At 38.3% G+C, this 22,787-nt stretch overlaps 1 protein-coding gene and 1 long non-coding RNA gene across 12 annotated transcripts; both read left to right on the top strand.

Annotated features, from left to right (window-relative positions):
• The first annotated feature begins 1,441 nt into the window (after positions 1–1,441).
• LOC148853424 (uncharacterized) lies at positions 1,442–20,396 on the top strand. 10 transcript variants are annotated; one of them, XM_088982222.1, is made up of 7 exons: positions 1,442–1,763; positions 2,714–2,857; positions 2,974–4,453; positions 4,574–4,825; positions 6,669–6,749; positions 6,994–7,704; positions 20,165–20,396. In XM_088982222.1, the coding sequence occupies exons 3-7, from the start codon at positions 3,170–3,172 to the stop codon at positions 20,219–20,221; spliced, it is 2,385 nt and encodes a 794-aa protein (XP_088838348.1). In that variant the 5' UTR covers positions 1,442–1,763; positions 2,714–2,857; positions 2,974–3,169; the 3' UTR covers positions 20,222–20,396. The 10 variants fall into 10 exon arrangements, with proteins under 10 accessions (XP_088838348.1, XP_088838347.1, XP_088838353.1 ...); XM_088982227.1 differs by having other exon boundaries at positions 1,484–1,782; XM_088982229.1 differs by lacking the exon at positions 20,165–20,396 and adding an exon at positions 19,437–20,104 and having other exon boundaries at positions 1,484–1,763.
• LOC148853425 (uncharacterized) lies at positions 19,581–20,005 on the top strand. Of its 2 annotated transcripts, none has more exons than XR_016112262.1 (2): positions 19,581–19,718; positions 19,832–20,005. It is a non-coding gene; the product is annotated as an uncharacterized LOC148853425 (long non-coding RNA). The 2 variants fall into 2 exon arrangements; XR_016112261.1 differs by having other exon boundaries at positions 19,611–19,725.
• Positions 20,397–22,787: the final 2,391 nt, after the last annotated feature.

The following is a 22,787-nucleotide window of genomic DNA, read 5'->3' as shown; positions in this document are numbered from 1 at the left end:
TAAAAAAGGTGAAAAGTCCTTAAAATAAGGAATGCCAAATTCAGCCTACTCCTTAAAATTTCAAGGGATAATTATAACTGACCCATATTAAAAATTAGATACGATGCCTTAATCATTTTTATTTTCAATAATAATAATAATAATAATAATAATAATAATAATAATAATAATAATAATAATAATAATAATCTTATCTTGAATTCAAATATGATATTGGAAAGGCATAATGTTGGGAGTGGTTAAAATTTTTCCTGTATTGTCTTCTTTTTATTTCAACATCACCAAGTTCACAATTAATTTTCAGGATGGCACTCCACGAATCTGACGTCCATTTTCTGACGATGAGAAAATATCTTAAAAATTCTGATCAATCAACTGGTACCATAAATGTGATAGCCAATATCATGTTTTCTCCGCATTATACAAGTTTAATTCAGAAAGTATGTGCCAAGTTGCTGATTGTTTCACCATTGGATGGGGATATGTGGTCATCAATTTGACAGACGTTGATCACGTTGAATTCAGCTTCAGTCAGTGCAAAACGGTTCGAGCACCCTTTACAGCTTTACATTGGGAATATCTTCGTATTTATGTACTTTATTTGATGAAACATATTCCCAATACAAGTTTAGAAGAAGATATTTGAACGGTATTAACATTGACTTGCACCAGCTGAAGCCAATCTTCATTATCTAATAATAACAATTCCTTGATCATGATGAGATTAGATCTGCTTCTCACATAAGGCATCTCACCTACCATGCATTGAGAACTATCTCCTGCACTTATAAGTTATTATTGATATTCCTAATATACGGTAGATGCGCATGTGTGAAGAGCTGATCCCGTTCCGATCATGATGCCAACAAAGTCTATTGACTCTATTCCTTTCTGAGTGCTCCTCACACGGGCTTAACAGCATGCATCAGTCGCACGTCAGGACCATTTCCTGTACTTATAATATGGGACCCTTATAATATTCCAAATACACAGTAGAAGATGCTCTCAACACACGATCGGATGCGGCTGTTAGGTCGGTGTAAAACCTCTTAAAATACGGGCATCCAAGCGTACATCGGGAATATATCTAATACATGCATGTTAATTGTTGGGGAGATATTCCCGATGTGCAGCGAGATGCCGTTCTCTCAGATACAGTGTTATAGGAGGAGTTTTAGGTCTTTTTCGCGCAGAACAGAAGTGAGACATCTCAGCGACGGAAGGGGCGAGAATAGAGAAGCCGAGCCGCAACTTGCACATTTACCTTATTTATTTCAAGTCAAATTTTCATTTTTCTTCCATTGGGGAAATAAAAAAAGAAATGGTTGTCTATGAGTACGTACTCATAAGTCATACGGCAGGAGGCTACGGAGAGGGGGGAAGAAAGAGAAGGAAAAATTGCAAAGAGATAAAATGGCATTTAAAAACAGGCAGAAAATTCAGGTTAAGGACTTAAAAAAGGAAGGAGGAGGAGGTGGCACGGTGGGGGTGGGGGGTTACAATGATATAAAAACAGGGATGAGAGCGAACATTAGAGAGATGGGACTGCGAGGAACCACCGCAAATACAACATCAGAGACGACGAGAAGCAGGCCAAGAAGAAAAAAGAAGAAATTTTACCTTCACTTTTAAGGGTTCCTTGACCGGTCCTTCTTTTTTATTTTTCCTCTTTAATCTAATAAAATTTACGTTTACATAAATTTCACACTGATGATGATCGAACATGATTTATAGATCGGATTCCCTGATCGCAAGCTTCACTGGTGCGTGCGTCTTGTTCTTGTAATCGGATTATTCTACATCCAATTCCTTTTCTGTCATTTTTTATTTTATTTTCTCTTTCTTTCTTCTCCTTCTCTTCATTCATGTGTTTCATTCACCGTTTTTTTTCCCCTTTATTAATTAATTTTTGGAGAAGAGGAGTTTGGTGGGCTTAAGAATTTAGATTTCGCATTTTTGATATTTGCCGACTCGCCTTTCTGAGTTTATGGATGTTTGGGTAGGTCGCGGTTAGGCTGTTGCGGTTTTGGTGTGGTTTCGAGGTAGATGCGAAAATAAGGTTGGGCTTTTTGGTGAATGTGTCCTTCTTTTGGGTGTTCTTTGTATTCGTTGATCGTTACAAGGAATCGGATTGCGTTCTGATTTTTTCCCTTCCCGTTCTATGTTGCATTTGATGCTGAAATGTTGATTTATAATCTTATTCAGATCGGTTGCTGGTTGGGCTGTATTATGTCTTTTTAACTCAGGCTTTGAATAGTTTATCTTTTCTGTTTCCATTTTTCTGAAACGAAAGAACTGGAGATAAACAGCTAAGAATTATAAAATATTTTTCGTTATCTCTCGATGATCTTTATTAATGCATCATAGCTGAACATTCGGTTTGTTTTTTTTTTTTTTTTTTTCCTTTAATTTTTCACATGTATTAATTGCATTTCTTATAATATTTTTCGTAAAGATTTCTAATAAAAATGTGATTAGCTATATCAACTAATAATTTTCATTTTAAAAGTTCGGTTGCATTTTTTGTGCTTTTAATCATTGAATATGAATAGTGGTTCATATTGGTAAATTAGCTCTTCATATCTTACGAATGCCTCAGTTGTACAAAAAAAATGATGAAATATGAAACACTGTCTTATGTTTCTTCATATCTGTAACTCAGAGGCCCTTGCAATTTATTGATTTACTTTTTATTCTGCAAATATCATTTCAGGCTTGTTATTTGGTTTCTCGTGCAACCATGAATCAGCCGTGCATCAGTGCTTGCTGGTATGGAGGCCAGAAGCTCTGTTCTTGCAGTTCCTTTTGGATTTTAACTCTCTGCTCGGGTTTCTTCCCACGGTTTTATAAAGGAATGGTAATTGAAATCATGTCACCTTTAGTAGATAGATAGCGGATAGCAGATAGCCGGCAACTCTTACAGTAGATTTGGGATTTGGTAGGATTTACTTCTTTTGATTGAAATTGTGGCAGAGTAATAGGGAAGATGTTGCTTGATCTTGTTATGTGGCTTTGATGGGGCTGGGATTCACTCTTCATCCAATATTTGTTAAGAGGAGGGCTAGAATGGATAATCAACGAGAATAGGAAAGTTGTTTTAAAGATAGACGCATTAGATCTTGAGAGGATTAAATAATTGTCACTGGCAGACTGGTTGAAAGTCCTAGTTATGGGCTTACCTCAAGTTTCTTCCGGCAAAATTGCTGATGAAGTTGCTGCATCCCTAAGCACGTTTGTGCAACATTCACCTCGGTTTACTAGTCTGAGTAGTTGTGATCTTGATGGAATGCATGGAGGAAGCACAGTTAATAAGGTTTCGGTGGATTTCTCTTGCTCTTCTCTTGGAGATTTCCAGAGGAAGACCTCCCTGGAGCTTCCAAAAGGCCCAGATGGGATTTTTAAGCATAAAAGCACCATTGATGGTGCATCCAATGCTCATACGTTTATGGTTGGTGCAAAGGAAAGAATTGGTTGGTTCGGTCCTAAAATTGGACGGAATATTCATATTCCTGTCTCAAGGATTGTGGGGTTTGAATCTGGTAGTCCGGATTCTTCTCGTAATACGTTTGAAGGAAGTTCACCAGATCAGCTTCCTTCTGCTGGTACCTCAATTGGTAATGAAACAGAATCACATGGGTCGCTAGTGAGGAAACGATTGTTATCTCCTTTGAATGGCATGCTTTGTCCAAATCAATTTGATGGTGATCCTCTAGACATTGATGGGGGCAATGTTTCTCCTTCCCCTAGAGGCACATATAGTGTTTTGGGGGTACAAGATCATAAGAAAGCTAATATTAGCCACACTGATTATCAGAGCACCCCAGTTTGGTCTGTATCTAGTTGTTCAAAATGGAAGAATATGCTAGGTAGTGGTATTAGAACAAGCTCTACACTTTTCACTGATGGTCCTTTGCTTGAGAACAATGAACCCCTCTCTCAAAGCCATTGCTTATCATCACCTGGACTTGATCCCAATGGGGAAGCAAGTAACATAAGAATTCGAACTGGGGCAATACCTATAACTCCGAGGAGTGCAATCTCGCCTCCTCTTTCTTTGTCTCCTCTTGGTCCAAAATTTTCTGAAAGAATGAAAACTGCAGGAGTACAAAATGATGTGAGGATGGAGATGCAAAGTAACTATTTGACCTTAAAGAATATCAAAAAGTCATTTGATGGATCTGGCCCTGGCATTTTGTTTGCAAAGGAGGAAGATGAGTTTAGAATGATGAGCAAGTCATTTCAAGACCGCGATATTTTGCAGAAAGATTTTGATCCATTTTCATGTGAAGGTACAACAGGTATGAATCAGCATTGGGGTCCTGATTCAGCCCCAACACCTCAATGCATCAAGTTGGTAAGGAGCTTGGGTGGACTTCCAGTCAGGAGGTCTTTGGTTGGTTCATTTGAAGAATCCTTATTGTCTGGTCGATTGTCATCTGGCAAAGTCAGTCAGGTTAATATCTATACTTGCAACTTAAGAGTTTGTATTATAACTGATTTTTAACCCGATATTTTCACTTTCTATTTTACGGAGACCTCATGTTACTCTATACTTGCATCCCCCCTTCTGCAGAGAATTGATGGTTTTCTAGCTGTTATGAATGTTACTGGGGGAAACTTCTCACCTCCATCACAGAAACTCCCATTTGCGGTAGCTAGTGTGGATGGAGATAGTTACTTACTGTACTATGCAACAATAGATCTTGCAGGACATTTTCCATCTAACAAATGCAGAGGCCCTAAAATGAAGAGGAGCCTTAGCATTGATGATTCACGAGCTGTCAAGAGCCGCCTGCGTATCCCTATGAAAGGGCGCATACAACTGGTACTAGGTTTCTTAGCCCTCAAATTTGGTTGTTCATCATGTAAGTTAGGTTCAATAGCTCTTTGATCTGGATTCCTATGAAAGAATATATTGAAATTTGTATCACTTACATTATGTTTTTCTTTGATCAGCGTATCATTTACATTATGTTGTATAAGTGCCATTGTAAAGCTGATGTGTCTGCTACTACCTGTACTTATTGTCATTTAAGATCTCTTGCTATATGTTTCTATAACCTCCTAGCCAACATGCTGGAGTGGTGCTGGGACTTCCTCCATTTTAGTTCAGCCATGGTTGAGAAATAACAGGTTATGGGTTTAACCAGAACACACATAGGCATGCTAACTTCTAAGTGCCAGTGGTACATCACCCTTGTTTTCAGCTTTAGTGTCTAAATTTAACTTTTATTTTACCTATTGTCGAATTTTTCTGTTTATTTTTTATATAAGATTCTCCATCCATGGTTTACTGGGAAGTGCCAATGTGCCATCAGATATTATTGATAATGGGCACTACTTTGAGTCTTCCTACTTGTTACAGTACCTTTGACTTTCCAATTGAACTGTCAAAGTGGTGTTTATACTTGGTTTTCACTTTATTTGATCAGTGATCCAGACAACAGTTTGTAGAGTTCACAACATATGCTGATAGATCTTTGTTGTTTTTATCTCATTCCTTTTTCTTGTGTGGTAATTCATAAGTGGTGTCTATACTTGGTTTTCACTTTATTTGATCAGTGATCCAGACAATAGTTTGTAGAGTTCACAATCATATGCTGATAGATCTTTGTTGTTTTTATCTCATTCCTTTTTCTTGTGTGGTAATTCATAAGACTATTTGTATACTTTGCCTAGAAGGTCCTAGATTGGCAGTATCAGTCTCATTTTTTTTCCTTCACATTACACCATTTTTCTACTGAGAGCATCTGCTAGATGTTTATTTCTTCACTTTCTAGCCTATATAGGTTTTGTAGGCTTGCTGATAGATCACAGTATTTATCTTTTTCCTTGAGCTTTAATAACCTAGACATTCTTTGGGTGTTTAAACGATTCATTTTGTGTTAAACTCATTTAGACCTGCATACTAAATAGTGAATGGTTAACATATGTGCTCCCTATATTCATGCGTCACATGAATTCTGGTTAGAATGCTTTTACTGTAAAACATTTAGGCTCCATTTTTTTTCAGTGCAAATTCATTTACACTAGTATGAATTTATAAGAGTGTAAATTCTGGTGTATTTTACTTCAGGCTTTACATCACTTTGTTTGCATTGCAAATGAACAAAACAAATTAAAGCCCAAAAGAAGAAGTAAGCTTTCAATTTGCACCAGTAAAATGAAATTCATTTACACTAGTATGAATTTATAAGAGTGTAAATTCTGGTGTATTTTACTTCAGGCTTTACATCACTTTGTTTGCATTGCAAATGAACAAAACAAATTAAAGCCCAAAAGAAAAAGTAAGCTTTCAATTTGCACCAGTAAAATGAAATTCCACTGCCAATGTAGTAACTGAAGGTTGCTGTGAGGATTTTCAGTGTTATTCAAGATACAATCCTTTCATTCTTGGGTTGCGCCATTGCACCTCTAAGATTTAGAGAAGGGCTTGAAAATCCTCTGAAATTATTCATTTAACTCGGTAAACATGTATTTCTTCTCTCATGTGTCTATTCTTATTGTGTTTTTGAATAAGTTCAATGCTGATAGGGTAATTGCCTAATAAATAACAGATTGAAAAATAGGGTAGTTGTCTATTCTCTCATGTGTCTATTCTTGTTTTCTAGTAGATCTGACTTAAGAAATAGCTTTCATCTACTGACATTCTAAATTGCTTATTTCAGGTTCTCAGCAACCCAGAAAAGACACCTCTACATACTTTCTTTTGCAATTATGATTTGAGCGATATGCCAGCAGGAACCAAGGTTCGTTGGACTAGAAATGTACTTAATTATCAATTTATTTTTAGGTTGGTAACTTGTGCAAAAAATTCTTCCTGTTTCTGGTGTTTTACTTTGATTTTTGGTATAATTAATATTGCAAGAAGACTTATCATATGTATCATGTATAGTTGTTCTTAATAATATCTTTTTCCCCTTTTTGGTGGTTCTCTTGCATATATTTTATTACTTACTACTTATTGATGTATTACTGGTTAATTGGAATCAGACATTCTTACGCCAAAAAGTAACTCTTGCTACTCCTGTTTCACTTTCAATCCCGGGGAAAGAAGGAAATAGAGATATTGACATGAAAAATGAGCCCAAGGCTACTACAGTCCCAGAGAGAAGTCATCCTGTACAGATTAGCAGAGAGTTTGCCAGTTCAAATGGAGTTAACATTGTACATACAATGAAACCTACAAGCCAGAATGCTGAAGTTATTGGGAATGAAGGTTCTAAATTTGTGGGTTGTGTATATACAAATGATGCTGAGCAGTATGACCTACCGAATCCATCCCAGAATAAGGGAGATACAAGTCCCCTGTTCTTTTCACCTGGGGACTGTCTTGAGCGGCCAAATGGTTTCAATCTTGTTGCTAGCCCAGAAAGTGAAAAATTTAGTAGCAGTGAGAAGAAACATGGGGAGGATAACTCCCTAGTGGATACATGCCATGAAACTGACAGGAAATCTGTACATAATTTTTCAAGGGTCAATGAGAATACATCTGGTGCTGGTGTTCTACGTTATGCTCTTCATCTCCGTTTTCTATGCCCTTCTCCCAAGAAATGTTCAAGATCATTCCAAAGATGCAAATCTGATCCTTTATCTGCTCCTGAAACAAATGCATTTGACATTGAAGGGGAACGACGCTTTTACCTCTACAATGATTTGAGAGTTGTGTTCCCTCAGCGCCATTCTGATGCTGATGAGGGCAAGGTATTGTGCTTGAGCATTTTTAACCAACCACACACATACACACACACACACACGCATATATATATATATATATATATATATATATATATATATATATTTCTGTGGATTTTCTGTTCCACTTTTGGCTTCGGGTTTTTCTCTTTCCATTCACCTTATAAAATATTTAACCAAATATATAATTGTTTTACACCATACCTTTGGATATTGGCTTGTGAGTTTTTCTCTTTCCATTTTATGTTTTATTTGATTCAAAGCAACGGAGATCTGTTCTTGAGATAAATAGGCTGTTATTAGTTATTCATAGTTTTATTGTTTGAGAATTTGAATTTAAATATAGATGTTATAGATTTTAAGAATATATCGTATGGCCCTTGGGGATTTATTTTTGGCTTTAACACGAGTAGACTTTGTTTTCCATTTTATGTTATATTTGATTCAAAACAATCAGGATTTGTTCTCAAGGTAAATGGGCTGTCCTTGGTTATTTGTAGTATTTATGGCTTGAAATTTGAGTTTCAATATAAATGCTGTGGTTTAAGAATATAAATTTATAATCTTTGGGAATTTGGCTTTAATGTGAAGACTCCGGCTTTAATGAATGCCATATTGTCATTTATGGTTCAGATCCAAATGGAAGGATCACATAAAATGTTTTTAACAAGTAGTTTCAGTCATGCAGAGAGTGATCATGGAATAAATATCAAGGATAGAGTGCATTTTGAATAAGGGTTTAAGGTTGGAGAGAACATTGGGGTGTAGTCAAGAATTTCTAGGCCATTCAACCAATGCTGGTCCTGGCTAGCCTGGGTCTTGGGAGGGGTGGACTGGATTTGGGCCTACCCTCCTACATTTTTAGCATGAAGTGGCTGCTCTGAGATCCAGACTGCTTTCTCAGGTTCGTCAGCCTGGGGTTTAACCAGTACACCAAGCAATGGTTCTAGGTATAGTTTCTATTCTTGGAGGCAAAAATTAATCTTCAGATTCTGGAAAATAAACACTAAAGTTCAAGTTCAAGAATATTCAGATCAGGGAAGAATGATAATGTCCTAGAATTAATGGTTAGAGCTTTTAGGTACAAGGTTTAACTAGAAGGGAGTACAAGAGGTGGCAGAAGGGGTGGATGTTTTTGGGTTCAGTCGAAAAACAGTCCTAGAAGTAGGGACTGTGTTTGAAACAAAGAAAACTAGCAAGAGAGGATTAGAGAAGAAGAGAGAGCTGCGGCAAGAAGGGTTAGAGGATGAGGAGTTTGAACTTAACCTCCCTCTAACTCTCTAATACACTTTTATTAAGTTAATCTTTTAGTAATTACAAGAGAGGTCCTTAGTTGGACATGAAATTACAAAAGAGGAACATAAAAGAATATGGGCCCAGAATAAGGCCCATTACAGAGAAGAACATAAAGATAATATACAGTAACAGCCTATGGGCCATTCGACCCATCTTCTCTACACTCCCCCTCAAGCTGAGCATAGATGTCAATCATGCCCAGCTTGCTAGTGTCATGATGAAGTCTTCCTTGGAGATGCCTTTGGTGAGAAAGTTTGCCAATTGTCCTTCAGAGGTAACGAATGGAAGGCACACTTCTCCGGAGGAGACTCTTTCTCGAATAAAATGTCTATCAACTTCAATATGTTTGGTTTGATCATGTTGTATCGGGTTGTGAGCAATGTTGATGGCAGCCTGATTATCACAGTACAACATCATGGGTCTGTTATGATCAATCCCAAGTTCTTCCATTAAGGACCTTAGCCACAACAATTCCGAGGCCCCATGTGCCATGGCCCTATACTCTGCTTCTGCAGAAGATCTGACCACAACAGATTGTTTCTTACTCCTCCAAGAGACAACATTACCAGCCACCAGACTGCAATATCCTGAAGTAGATATTCTGTCATCCATATTTCCAGCCCAATAAGCATCAGTATAGGCTTCAAGTTTCAAGTGGTCATGCTTGGTAAATAGGATTCCTTTCCCTGGAGAGCCTTTCAGATAGCACAAAATCCGTTCTGCTGCTGCCATATGAGTATCTCTAGGAGCATGCATGAATTGGCTAATGCAACTGACAGCATACGCAATATCTGGTCTAGTCATGCACAGGTATAGAAGCTTCCCAAGAAGTCTGAAAAACTCCTTTGTCTTCCAACAGAGTTCCATTTGTAGCTGAAAGTTTGTAACTCATATCAATGGGAGTTGTAGCTGGTCTTGCACCCAATTTTCCAGTTTCAGACAATAAATCAAGAACATATTTCTTTTGGGAAATAAGGTTCCCATCCTTGGATCTGGCAACTTCTATGCCAAGGAAGTATCTCAACTTCCCCCAGATCCTTAATCTCAAATTCTGTACGGAGGAAAGACTTAAGAGCCAGAATGCCTGAGGCATCATCACCAGTCACTATAATGTCATCAACATACACAATGAGATACACTGCCAAAGATCAACTTTTCTTTACAAACAGAGTATGATCCGACTGTGTTTAAACATAGCCGAATTTAACAAGTGCAGCTCTAAATCTCTCAAACCAGGCTCTAGGAGATTGTTTAAGACCATAAAGAGATTTCTTCAATCTGCATACCTTTCCTTGCATATCTTTCCCATACATCCCTGGGGGAAGACACATGTAGACTTCCTCATGTAAGTCACCATTCAGAAATGCATTCTTTACATCCAACTGATAGAGGCCAATCAAAGTGAGCTGTCAGAGATAAAAGAACCCTCACAGATGTCATCTTGGCAACAGGGGCAAAAGTCTCTAGGTAGTCAATCCCATATGTCTGTGTATAGACTTTTGCAACAAGCCTAGCCTTGTACCTCTCAATAGTTCCATCAGCCTTGTATTTAATGGTGAAAACCCACTTGCACCCAACCAGATCCTTCCCTTCAGGCAAATCCACCACCTCCCAAGTACCATTTGCATGTAGAGCATCCATTTCGGTTTCCATGGCATCTCTCCATTCTAGAATCCCAAGAACTTCTAAGACAGACCTAGGAATGGGGTTAGAAGCAACAGAAGAGAGATAGGCAAAGTATGAAGGAGAAAGCAGGTCATAAGAAAGGTGTTTGGAAATGCAGTGTGCAGTACATTTCCGCTTCCCTTTCCTAACAGCAATGGGGACATCACGGTCTGGAAAAGATGATTCCAAAGGAGTTGAAGCAATACCTGTTGTCTCATCTGTGATTGGGAATGCATGAGCTTCATCTGTTGTAAAGTAAACCACTTGCTTATTCCTGGATCTCTGCCTTTGATACACTTTGGGATTATGAATAGGTCGAGGGGGTAAAGAAATAGGGTCCTTGGGACAAGAGGTATGAAGTGATTGATCCTCCTTTGACTCATTTGGTGAGGATACAGGTTTGTCAAGAGGCTCAACTGGGACAGGAAGAGGAAGAGCAAAAACTTGTGACAGACTCTCCCCCTGTGGACAATGTCCATCCTGAGAGGAACCATAAAAAGGAGAAAGTTCATTAAAGGTAACATCCATAGAGACATGTCGGGTGCCAGTCTTTGGATCAAAACAACAATAATCCTTTTGTGTGGGGGAGTAACCAAGGAAGATACATTTGTGGGCTTTCGGTTCAAACTTGTGTCTTTGCACACTTGGAATGTGAACATAGCAGGTACAGCCAAACACACGAAGAGGAATTGAGAAGAGATCCTTGTCTGGATGAAGAAGGCTGAAGGGGGATTTAAACCGTAGTACCCTGGATGGCATACGGTTTATGAGATAGGTAGCAGTAAGTACAGCATCACCCCAAAATCTTGTGGGAACATGTGAGGCAAACAAAAGGCTCCTTGCAATTTCAGCAATATGTCTATTTTTTCTCTCAGCAACTCCATTTTGTTAAGGGGTTCTAACACAGGAGCTTTGATGAATAACCCCCATGTCTGAAAGATACAAGGATAAACTCTTCTCAAAATACTCTTTTGCATTGTCAGATCTGAAAACCTTAATTATGGTACCAAATTGAGTTAGAACAAACTCATGAAATTGCCTCACAAGTCTTGGGACTTCATCCCGGGATTTCATTAAGTATATCCAGGTGAATCTAGAGAAGTCATCAATAAACAAGATAAAATATCTGTAACCCCCCATAGAGGATAAATGGTATGGCCCCCACATATCAGAGTGCACAATATGAAAAAGAAAAGATGATCTTTTATTGCTCACAGGGTAATTTTTTCTACAATGCTTTGACAACTGACAGGACTCACAATTGAGACTGGACACACTGACTCCCTTAAACAGTTTTGGAAACAAATGGCTTAAAGCAGAAAAAGGTAAATGACCCAACCGACAATGACTCAACATAATTTGACTAACAGACTCTGAAAAAGTAGAACCAAAAGCAACACTCTTGGGATGATCAAAGCATTGGCCAGGGGTGTCGAGCAAGTATATTCCATTCGCTTCATGGCCACTCCCAATCACCTTCTGAGACTTCAGGTCCTGAAACACACAGTGAGAAGGGAAAAAGGTTACACAACAATTTAATGATTTGGTCAGGCTATTTACAGATAACAAATTGGTATTTAATTTAGGCACATTAAGAGTGGAAGATAAGAGTAAGGAGTCTGTAGCCTTGACAGTTCCCTTGCCGGAAATAGGGGCAAGAGAACCATCAGCTAAGGTGATTTTGTCAGGGCCAGGAAGTAAATCATATGAAACAAATAAAGTGGAAATGTTGGTCATGTGATCAGAAGCACCTGAGTCTATTATCCAAGGGGTTTTGTGTTTACCTGAGGTGGATGCATGGTTAGCAGAAGCCCTTATACCTGAGTGAGCAAATGCAATGGTGGTTGAACTTCCAGAAGGGATGGATGATGAAGATGCACTTTCAAGCTGACTGATCATCTTTCCAAACTTCTCATATTCAGCTTTCATGGCTGCCAACTGTGCACTGGTAGATTCAACCTCTGTATCTGTGCCTGTGGCTGCATGTGCACTTCCTGTCTTTCTACTATCATTCTTCTTCTGGAATCTGATAGGTACAAGATTGGGATGCAATTTCCAGCACTTGTCCTTTGAATGTTTCGGCTTCTTACAATATTCACACACCACTTCCTTCCTTCCTGTGCCACTGTGAGCTTCTGTAACCCCTTTGGGTTTAATTCCCATATTTGCAAAATGATCATTAATACCAACTCCTTGAACCTGCACTTGCCTTCTACTTTCTTCACTGCTGACCAGAGTATATGCTTGTGACAATGAAACATCTTCCTTGGACAAGATGTTTTGCTTTGTAATATCATATTCAGAATTCAGCCCTGTCAAGAACTCAAACACCCTATTCTGTTCAACCAATTTCCTATATGTTTCAGCATCCTTAGGGGTATCCCAAGTCACAGTCTCTATCAAATCAATCTCTTGCCATATAGATTTTAAGATTGAGAAGTATGCTGCAAGTGACTTCTCCCCCTGTCTTAGATTCTTCACATCACTTCTCAGTTTGGAAGCTCTAGCAACATTCAACTTCTGGGAATAAGTCTCTGCAACACTATCCCAGATCTCTTTAGCCCCATTCATCCACAGATAATGTTGACTGATCTGTGGCTGCATTGAGTTCACAAGCCACCCAATCATAGTGTAGTTTTCTTATACCCATCTCTCATAAGATGGATCATCCTCTGAAGGAGCTTTCTTGTTCCCAGAAATAAAGCCCCATTTTCCTTTGCTACAAATATGGATTTTCACTGATTGTGACCAAGCTAAGTAATTGGTCCCATCAAGCTTGACTGTAGTTACAACCATCATAGAATCGGTTGGGGTTCTTAAAATCTGCCCATATTCAGCATTATTCTTGTTTTCAAAGTTTGAGAAATCCATCATGCAGAGTTCGGCGGTAGTTCTTTCTTTACTGTTTCAGCCTTCAAAAAGACACCCAATAACTTCCAAACACAAGGTATTTTAGATTCTAACAGCCGATGTCCCCAATAGGAAGACAAAAGACCATAGTCCTTGAGTGACCTTTTGTCGAACACTCAGTGTGCAATACTTAACAACCCACTGTTTACTGTTTCAGCCTTCAAAGTATAGGCACTGTTTATTGTTTCAACCTTCAAGAAGGGGCTGGAATGAAGATGAGACCAGTATCACTTAGTTTTAAAACAGTCTCAGCAACTTCCCAACCCAATAATCAGCCGAATAGGACCTCCAAAGCAACCCAGAAATTTTTGAGTAGGAGCAGTCCAGCAACAGTGGCCGAATGAAGTAGTCTCAGCAGTAGTGATTCCAGAGGTATTTCGGTTACATGACAGTCCAGAAAAGAAATAAAAAATAACCCAGAAATCTCTGGATTAAATCAGACTAGAGGATAGCCGAATAGCTGTATTGTTTCCAAAAGGAAACTTTGGACCTTTTAACAGTCCAGAACAGTGAATGATTAACCCAGAAACAACTGAGCAAAGACTTGCAACAAGAGAGTCTTTGGTTTGAACAATAAACCAGGCCGAACACTTGTCCTCTAGGATGACTTTGAAAACCCTTTTCTTTGATTTTAAATCAGGCAAAGCAACTTGTTCTTTGATTCTTCCTGGTCACCGAACCCTTCTCCAAGTGTGTAGAAGCTTGGGAACCCTCCAATGACCTCCAAGAATCAGGCGGATGACTATAAACTCTCAGCCCTAGAACCTCCTCATGTAGTTGGCTGATCTAGAACCACATGAGGGACACGCCAAGCAGTGGCCTGCTCTGATACCAAGTTGAAAAACAGTCCTAGAAGTAGGGACTGTGTTTGAAACAAAGAAAAGAGAGGATTAGAGAAGAAGAGAGAGCTGCGGCAAGAAGGGTTAGAGGATGAGGAGTTTGAATTTAACCTCCCTCTAACTCTCTAAATACACTTTTATTAAGTTAATCTTTTAGTAATTACAAGAGAGGTCCTTAGTTGGACAGGATATTACAAAAGAGGAATATAAAAGAGTATGGGCCCAGAATAAGGCCCATTATAGAGAAGAATATAAAGATAATATACAGTAACATCCCATGGGCCATTCGGCCCATCTTCTCTACAGGTTCCTTGATGAAGGGGATGATGGGAGAACCAATGTTTTGATTGGAGGATTGTTAATCTTGTTCTCCTTAAATGAGAACAAGAAATGAAAAGGATTCAAGAAGCCCTATTAAAGCAGAACTTCATGATATTCAAAATAAACTTTATTTGACCAATTTGGCCTGTTAGGCTGTGTTTGGTTTGAAGGGAATGAGTTGAGCAAAGTGGAGAACCTTAAGATTTTAATAAGTACTTTTGAGAGGGTCTCCAACTTGAAGGTAAATTTTGATAAAAGTTGTGTGGCTGGATTTAACTTGGAGAATAGGGAGATTTAATCCATTGCAGAATGCTTAGGTTGCAATATTTCTTCTTGGCCTTTGACATACTTAGGGCTACCCTTAGGAGCCAACAACCCTAATGAAAGTAGTTTCTGGGCTCCTATTGTGGAGAAATTTGACAAGTGCTTCGCGGCTTGGAAAAAGAATTACATTTCAATAGGGGGTAGGATGACTTTAATTAAGGCTACACTTGCCAACCTTCCAACCTATTTCCTTTCAGTGTTCAAGATTCCTCCAAGGGAGGCTAAGAAACTGGAGAAGAGAATGAGGGACTTTCTATGGGAACCAGGAGAGGTGAAAAAGGATCACTTGATCAAATGGGAGATAGTTAACAAACCAAAGGAAGAAGGGGGTTTAGGGATAGGGAACATAGTGCTGAAGAATGTAGCCCTTCTAGGGAAGTGGCTATGGAGACGACCCAGAGAGAGAGAGAGAGAGAGAGAGAGAGAGAGAGAGAGAGAGAGAGAGATTATGGCATGAGGTGGTGGCAAGCATTCATGGTTGTGCAGGAAATGGTTGGGATTCTGGGATATCTCGCCCAACTACCCTTAATACAACTTGGAAGGCTATACATGGTATTCTCCCTCGCTTCCTCAGATTCATCAAGTATGATGCTTGTTCTGGTAATGCTATTTTGTTCTGGGAGGATATTTGGGTGGGTACTCAACCCCTCAAAGATTGTTTCCCCTCGCTCTATTCCATTTCCCTTCACAAACTTGAGCCAATTGCAACTTTTCTCTCGAGCCTGTTAAACCCCTTGTCTTTAAACTGGGACTTTGGGTTTCAGAGAGGGTTAAGGGATGGTGAGTCGAATTGTGTTATTGAGCTAATTCATTTACTAGAATTTGTTTGCTTGGACCCCACTTCTTCTGATCAAAGAGTTTGGACTCTTCTTCCAAAAGGTAATTTTAGTTGCTCTTCTTTTCTAAAATCCCTCAGTTCTAACCCATTTTCCCAAGGATTCCTTGTCAAAGAAGTTTGGGCACGACCTATTCTCCCAAAAATTGCTGTATTCTGCTGGGAAGTCTTCTATTGGAAAATCAATACTTTGGAAAACTTATAAAAAAGAGATCCTTGCTTTGTCTTTCCCCAAATTGGTGTTCCTTGTGTAAGGTTGAGAATGAGGACGGTGTCCATTTGCTGATCTCCTATTCCTTTGCTACAGCTATTTGGAGGTGGAGCCTTTGTTTATTTGGAGGTAGGTGGTCTATGCCTTCTGATTTAAGCTTGTTATTCAACCCATCTGTCTTTGTTTGACACACTAGAAGAGGTAAGGTCATGTGGAAATGTGTTAGGGCAGCCACTCTCTGGACTCTTTGGGAGGAAAGGAATGCAAGAATTTTCTTAGAGAAGGAAAGAGGGTTAGATGAAATGAAGGATTGTATCCTAACAAGAGTAATCCATTGACTGAAAACTGTGGACATCTTTGTTGACTTCTCCTTTAATGACTTGTGGAGGAATTGGCTAGTAATAGTTAACACTTCAACAAAGAAGGATAAAATTCTGTTAGAATGGATTCTGCCTTTAGAAGGTGTCATCAAGCTGAACTTTGATGGAAGCAGCTAAGGCAACCCAGGGCCTTCAAGTATAGGGGGTATCCTGAGAAATAAGGACAGCGACATAATTTCCCTATTCTCCGGACCGGTGGGAGTGGGGGATTCCACAAGGGCAGAAATCCTTGTTGCAGTACAAGGAATTCAAATCGCCAACCAGCTTGGGGTGGAGCATCTCCTAGTTGAAGGGGACTCTCAGGTGGTAACAAGGTGGCTCCTAAATTTGGATACCACCATTTGGGGCTACAAAGATCTCATAAAAAAAGTAAAGTGGTTAACCAACAATATGAGAGTTGAGGTAAAATGGGTTAGTAAGTCTGCTAATTCTTTGGCTGATGCTTTAGCCAAACAGGGGGTTTATAGGGATGATCTTTTTTGTGCTTCTAAGTTATTAATTTGGAAATCTGTACTTAACTAGCCCGGAGAGGTTGCAATTCGTGCCTTTCCTTGGGGACTTTGTACTATTGTCTATTGCTGATTAATAAAATTATTTCAATTATCAAAAAAAACAAAAAGAAAAGAAGAGAAAGGCCAATTTGGCCCTACCTTTTCTCTCAAACCAAACACAACATTAAATCTTAGCTTTCACTTTTTCTAGAAAAACTCTTGAGTGCTAGGAAATTACTTAAAGAAATTTCTAATTGGAGTAAATACGTGTAAAGGCCATCACAAAGTAGCACCTTTTCAGTTCTTTCTTGTATTATACGGTCATGGATAAGGACTACCTTTTAACCATGATGGAATAGGGAGTATAATGTGAGATCCATATGCATATGACCAGCTTTATTTCTAGGCAGGCCTTGCAAAATATTGTGAATATTGTCATGCTACTAACATAGTATCCTTCAGGAGTTAAAAGGCTAGTACGTTGGAGCTTCCCCAACACTTATGGAGATTCAAGACAAAAAAAAAGCTATGAAATTGCATTTGTTCACTCTCTAGCAGAGTAGCAGAGTAGTTCATATCCTTTTCATCTAGATGTTCATAGATGGAAGTTTTTAACTCTTCTAAGATATCTAGGGGTAGTTTTTTTTTTTTTGTTTGATCAATAACAGAAACTTTATTAATTAAGTGAAGATTTGTAAAGCTTTAGATACAATAAGGGGGAGATAAAATGTCTTAGCTCCCAATCAACAAAATACAATGAAAGGAGATTAAAATTAGCCCAAAAGGTAGACTCCCTATTCACCCCTTGCTTGGCCAACCCATCTACAAATGAATTAGTGGTCCTCTTCACCCAGCTGTACTGTATCTCAATGTCCCTACACAACCATAAGAATTTTTTCTTTTCATTGTTATAGCTCCATAAACCACTGTCCTCTTTCTTCAACCAACTAATCACCACCTTTGAATCACATTCCAGGATCAAATGACTGATATTTAGTTCCTTTGCTCTTTGAATTCCATCCAGAACTGCAAGGATCTCAGCCCTAAGTGAGTCTCTTCTCCAATAGGGCCTGAGAACAAAGCAATAACAATCCCTTCCTCATTCCTGAATACTTCCCAATTCCAGAGGGCCCTGGATTCCTTAAACTACTGCCATCAAAATTCAATTTTATAAATCTAGAGGGAGGAGGGGACCATGAGGGACTAAGAGTCCTTTTACACCGAGTAGAGGCTGCTATTTCTTTCCAGTTTCTTAACAGGTCAGCCATAGGAAAGTCTGAAAACAGTTCCATAGATTTTAGCCAGTGGGCAGCCCTTAAAAGTATTAGGTAGGGCTGTTCACGGGTAGGCAAAACCGACCTGGTCGGTTTGAGTTGGTTTGGGTCGTTTTGGTTTTGCTTCTGTACAAAAAGGACAGAGAAGCCTAGAACTAGAAGGAAATTCATTTGATCATCGTTTCAGCCATCTGAATTCAATTCAAAGTCCAAGATAAATTTTCATGTAAATCTGAATTAGTTGTTGTTCAAGAGTCCAAGATAAATCTGAATTCAATTCAGGTAAAGAATAAAATCAATAAATTCTTCATGTAAAAATAAGTGTCAAGTAAGACAAAAGTTATCAATAAAATAGAAAGTCAAACTGTTTTATAGAAAGAAGGCTGAAATATTTATATTTCAAGAAACTTTCTAAATTCTAATCTAAGTAAAAAATGACACCTAATTCTAATTGTAATTTCCTAATTAGTTGCCTATTTGGTGTAAAAGACTAGAGAAACTAGGATAGATACAATTTAGTTAAGTAGGAACTAGAACTCTAGAAGACTAGTTAAGTAGGAACTAGCTAGAAGACTAATTGGTTTGGTTCGGTTTGGGTCGGTTTATGAATTTGCCCAAACTGAAACCAATCGGTGCTGATGAAAACCCAACTGACTCGGGTTGGGTCGGTCCAGGTTGGTTGGTTGGGTCGGGTTGGGCCTTCTTATGAACAGCCCTAGTATTAGGTCTAATAGGTCCAGAGTTCTTTCCTTATCTGAAAAAAATTGTAAATTTCTTTCCTCCCACACTGACCAACACACGGCTGCCCTCTTCCACATCATCTTCCCTCGCTTCTTAAGCCATCTTAAAAACGAAGGGGAGAACAAACTTTGGACACTCTCGGGAGGATTTCAAGAACACCCGAAGTGGTAAAGTGCCCACTCTTATACAGTTTTAGTAACCTTACAAGAGACCATGAGGTGGTAACCGGATTCCCCATCAGCTTTACAAAGAACATCTATTAGGAAGTAAACAATAATTGGGTCTCTTTATAACATCTATTAAGAAGTAAACAATAATTGGGTCTCTTTAGAACATCTATTAGGGGTTAAGTTAAAATTTTGTCATTCTTTAGAAAAAGAAGAATAGAACCAAAATTAAAAGGAAAAACGTTATTTGAATGAAAATGTTTTCATTTGATTGTGGTGGTCCACAGGTTCTTGAGGCTGGCAGTAGAGGCCCCTGAATTTTAGGCATCATAGGTTGGACTCATGGTGGGCGATAATTGACAATATTCTTTTAAAAAACCGAGTGGTGGCCGGTTGGTACGTTAGCTGGGTAGTTCCAGTGGATATGTGGATTCAAGAGTCCTGCTATTACCACTTATCTCCGAGTGTTATTAAAGTGTTGTGGACCCTAGGGACTGCTTAAGACGCCTTGGAAATTGAATATCTGATCTCTCCACCTCAAAGAACTCTAGTGGTGTATCAAAGCTCCAGTACGATGTAGCCTTCTGAATTTATTTCTCTACTTGGAACATAGTTTTGTAATAGTAGTTCTTGCGAATGCGGATATCTTACTTACAGTTTGTAGTCCATCTTCTGAATCAAGTGTATGGAAGAGCCACGAGATGATTGTCTCAAGAGGGTAGCAATAAAGAGAAGTTATAGTGCTAATGAGTCCCGAGGTTTGTGCTACAGTGCTAGTCGATCCAAGATTTCTCTCTAGGTTTGAGTTACGTTGCTTCCTGCAGACCCATTTATATTATGCTTTTTAAGTGGTCGAGTTACCTTTCTCTGTCTTGGTGCTGAATTTTACAACTCTTGCTTATAGATGCATGACTTGACATCCTTGACCTTTCCAATTTCCTCTCCTTTTTTTTTTTAGAAAAAAAACCTTTTTTCACTAGTTTATCTAAAAGGAAGTTGTTGCTTTACGGTGCAGTTGCATGTGGAACACCACTTTCCAGAGAACCCAAAGTACTTCGATATCAGCGACTGATCTCATCCATCTTCTCGGAGCTGGGGTGCTAGGCTGCTAGCTATGTACATACCAACAAAACACCACTTTTAAGTTCTTTAGTCATTTCATCTCCGATGGGGCATGAGTCCCATTTTTCACCTGTACAGATAAACAGCTTCAATAATTTGTTTATTTTATCCGTAGTCTCCATCAACACCATTTACCTCAATGTTAACTGCCTTGATAAAAATTTTATCAGAACTTGGGTTTGGGGTCGGTGATGCTCTCCGGGATTATAGACTTTGCACTGTCAACCTCCTGGAAGTGGTCAATTTGTTTGTAGCCAAGAGCTACTACAGGCATTTCATCTCCTGGAAGTCGGTATCTAATTGTAAATTGTAATGTGCTAAACTGCTAATGTCTGTATACATATATCATAACTTGGGAAGATTGAGCTGAAGATTCAGCTAAGCTGGTTCAGCTGCTTTAAAGCGCTCTGGATATACAAAGAGGGTGAAGCAGATGACTGAATGCCCGTTCGGGAGGGCTGCGCTGAAGATTCAGCTTAAGCTGGTTCAGTTGCTCCGAAGCTCTGGATAAGATACTTAAAGTGGTTGATGCGGCCAATATGATTTTTGGAAATTTTACCAAACCTTGGCGTATTGGCTGTGTGTAGCCCACCTCAGAAAGCCATAACTCGCTGCATTTCAAACCCCCCCTAAATGGGAAATCAATGGCAAGATTAATATTTGGACTGATCATTGTTTTAAAGCTTGGCTTGTGAAATGTTCGATTCGGTTTGGTTTAAATTGAGCTTGAGCCTAATATAAATGCTTGTTTGTTAAATGAGCTGTGCTTGAGTCTATTGAAGCTTAGCTTGTGAAGTTCATGGGCCTAATTTAGCTTATGTTATATATATTTCTAATTTTTAAACTTGGTTCACTATTGAGCTTAAGCCGAGCTGAGGTTAAACATACGAACTTAGGGTATGTTTGGTTTGAAGGAAAATATAGGGAAATGAAAGGTAGGGAGACTTTTACAAATCTTGTATTTGATTTCCCTGCCTTTTTCTTCCTTTCCCTACCTTTTCCTTCAAACCAAACATAGCCCTAAGTCAAGTACAATTCAAGCTCACGTCTAATTTGAGCCAAGCTTCAGCCTGAATTTGAGCTTTATATATTTTTGCTGAGCCCGACTTGGTTCTAATTCATCCCTAGGTGAGGTGTATGGATTTTGCCTCAGGCTTAAGTCTCACATTTAGTTAGAATGAAGTGTAAGCCTTAAGCATAAAGTGTGAGGCGAGAAAAAGGTATAAGCCTCAAGTAACAATGATTATTTAAAAGTTAATAAAAAAATATATTTTATACATTTTTATAGTTTAAAATATATGTAAAAAAGCATTTTAATAATTATGGGCCAAATAAAAAGAATAAAAATGAAAAACCGATAGGGCAAATCAAGTTCTATTAGTTTTTCTTGGTGTTACAAAGAGGGTTTAATGCAAAAAAAGGCCAGTCAAGTTCTTAGTTTCTCTTGTGTTCTTAGTTTCTTTTAAATAAATCAAGTGAGATTTTTCTTTTTATTATTTCAAATTTAATATATCAAGTTTGTTATTATTTTCATTTTTTTCTAATTAATTTATTTTTTTCATTGATTTTTTTTTTGTATAGATCAAATCAATTAAGTTGTTTATTTTCTTTTAAACTATTGGCTGATCATAAATATAATAATATCAATTATATGTGTCATTCCTCGTGTTTCATTTCTTCTAATTTGGTCATTTAAATACTTTAAGAACTTTACGTCTTGAAACAATGAAATGTAAAATATTTATAATTATTAGTTGATTGATTATTATTTTATTTAATGCTTAAAAGTTAGAACTTATTGTATATGAACTTATATTTCATGAATGTTTGTACCTTTTATTGTATATGAACTTTACAGACGACCAATGGAGGTTGCCACCATGTTCTTATGAATATCAATGTGGAGAATTCACAGATGAACCTAGTTATGGAAACTACGGTGGACCACCACAGCAGTCTAGGCCTGACGGTAGCCAGATTGGTTCAGCCACGGTCCAATAGTGGAGAAACGAGATAGCGGTCTTATGAGTACAGATATGGAGAATTCAAAGATGAACCTGGTTATGGAATCCACATTGGAGAGAGGTGACAACCTGCAATAGCAACTCCTCGACCATTGCAGCAATTGAATCCCCAGTTGAAGGTAACAAATCGGACCGTAGACCCTCCCAATCTGTGTCAACATATCTGATTGTTCATCGCAGTAAATGGCAGTTAGGTAATTTTACCACCCACGGTAACATCGATTAACAGAGCTGGACTTGAGTATATATTTTTAAAAAATTCAGGGTACTTCAATGTCACACTTTAAAATATAGTGTAGTGTAACCATCCTGAAGTATGGGCCCTATCTCTAACTTACTCTTATTGTATTTATTTTCACAGAATCACAGCTAGCCTGCATCTTTTAATCATACCTTGATAAAATTACTGTCCTGTTACCCTCAACCTAATTTAAAAAGGTTTATTTATTAAAACACTCCCTATAATTTGCAATTGATTTATTTAATTGACCT

Source organism: Nelumbo lutea, chromosome 4 (assembly GCF_056320005.1).
Source record: "Nelumbo lutea isolate HS-2025 chromosome 4, American lotus-T2T, whole genome shotgun sequence".
Lineage (NCBI taxonomy): Eukaryota > Viridiplantae > Streptophyta > Magnoliopsida > Proteales > Nelumbonaceae > Nelumbo > Nelumbo lutea.
The sequence above is the reverse complement of the archived record's forward strand: the minus strand, read 5'-3'. Positions and strand labels throughout refer to the sequence as shown.

Coding starts and splice junctions, on each gene's coding strand:
- LOC148853424 (XM_088982222.1), top strand. CDS start 3,170: ATGGGCTTACCTCAAGTTTCTTCCGGCAAAATTGCTGATGAAGTTGCT. Junction 4,826..6,668: donor TGAAAGGGCGCATACAACTG/GTACTAGGTTTC, acceptor TGCTTATTTCAG/GTTCTCAGCAACCCAGAAAA. Junction 7,705..20,164: donor CTGATGCTGATGAGGGCAAG/GTATTGTGCTTG, acceptor TTTACGGTGCAG/TTGCATGTGGAACACCACTT.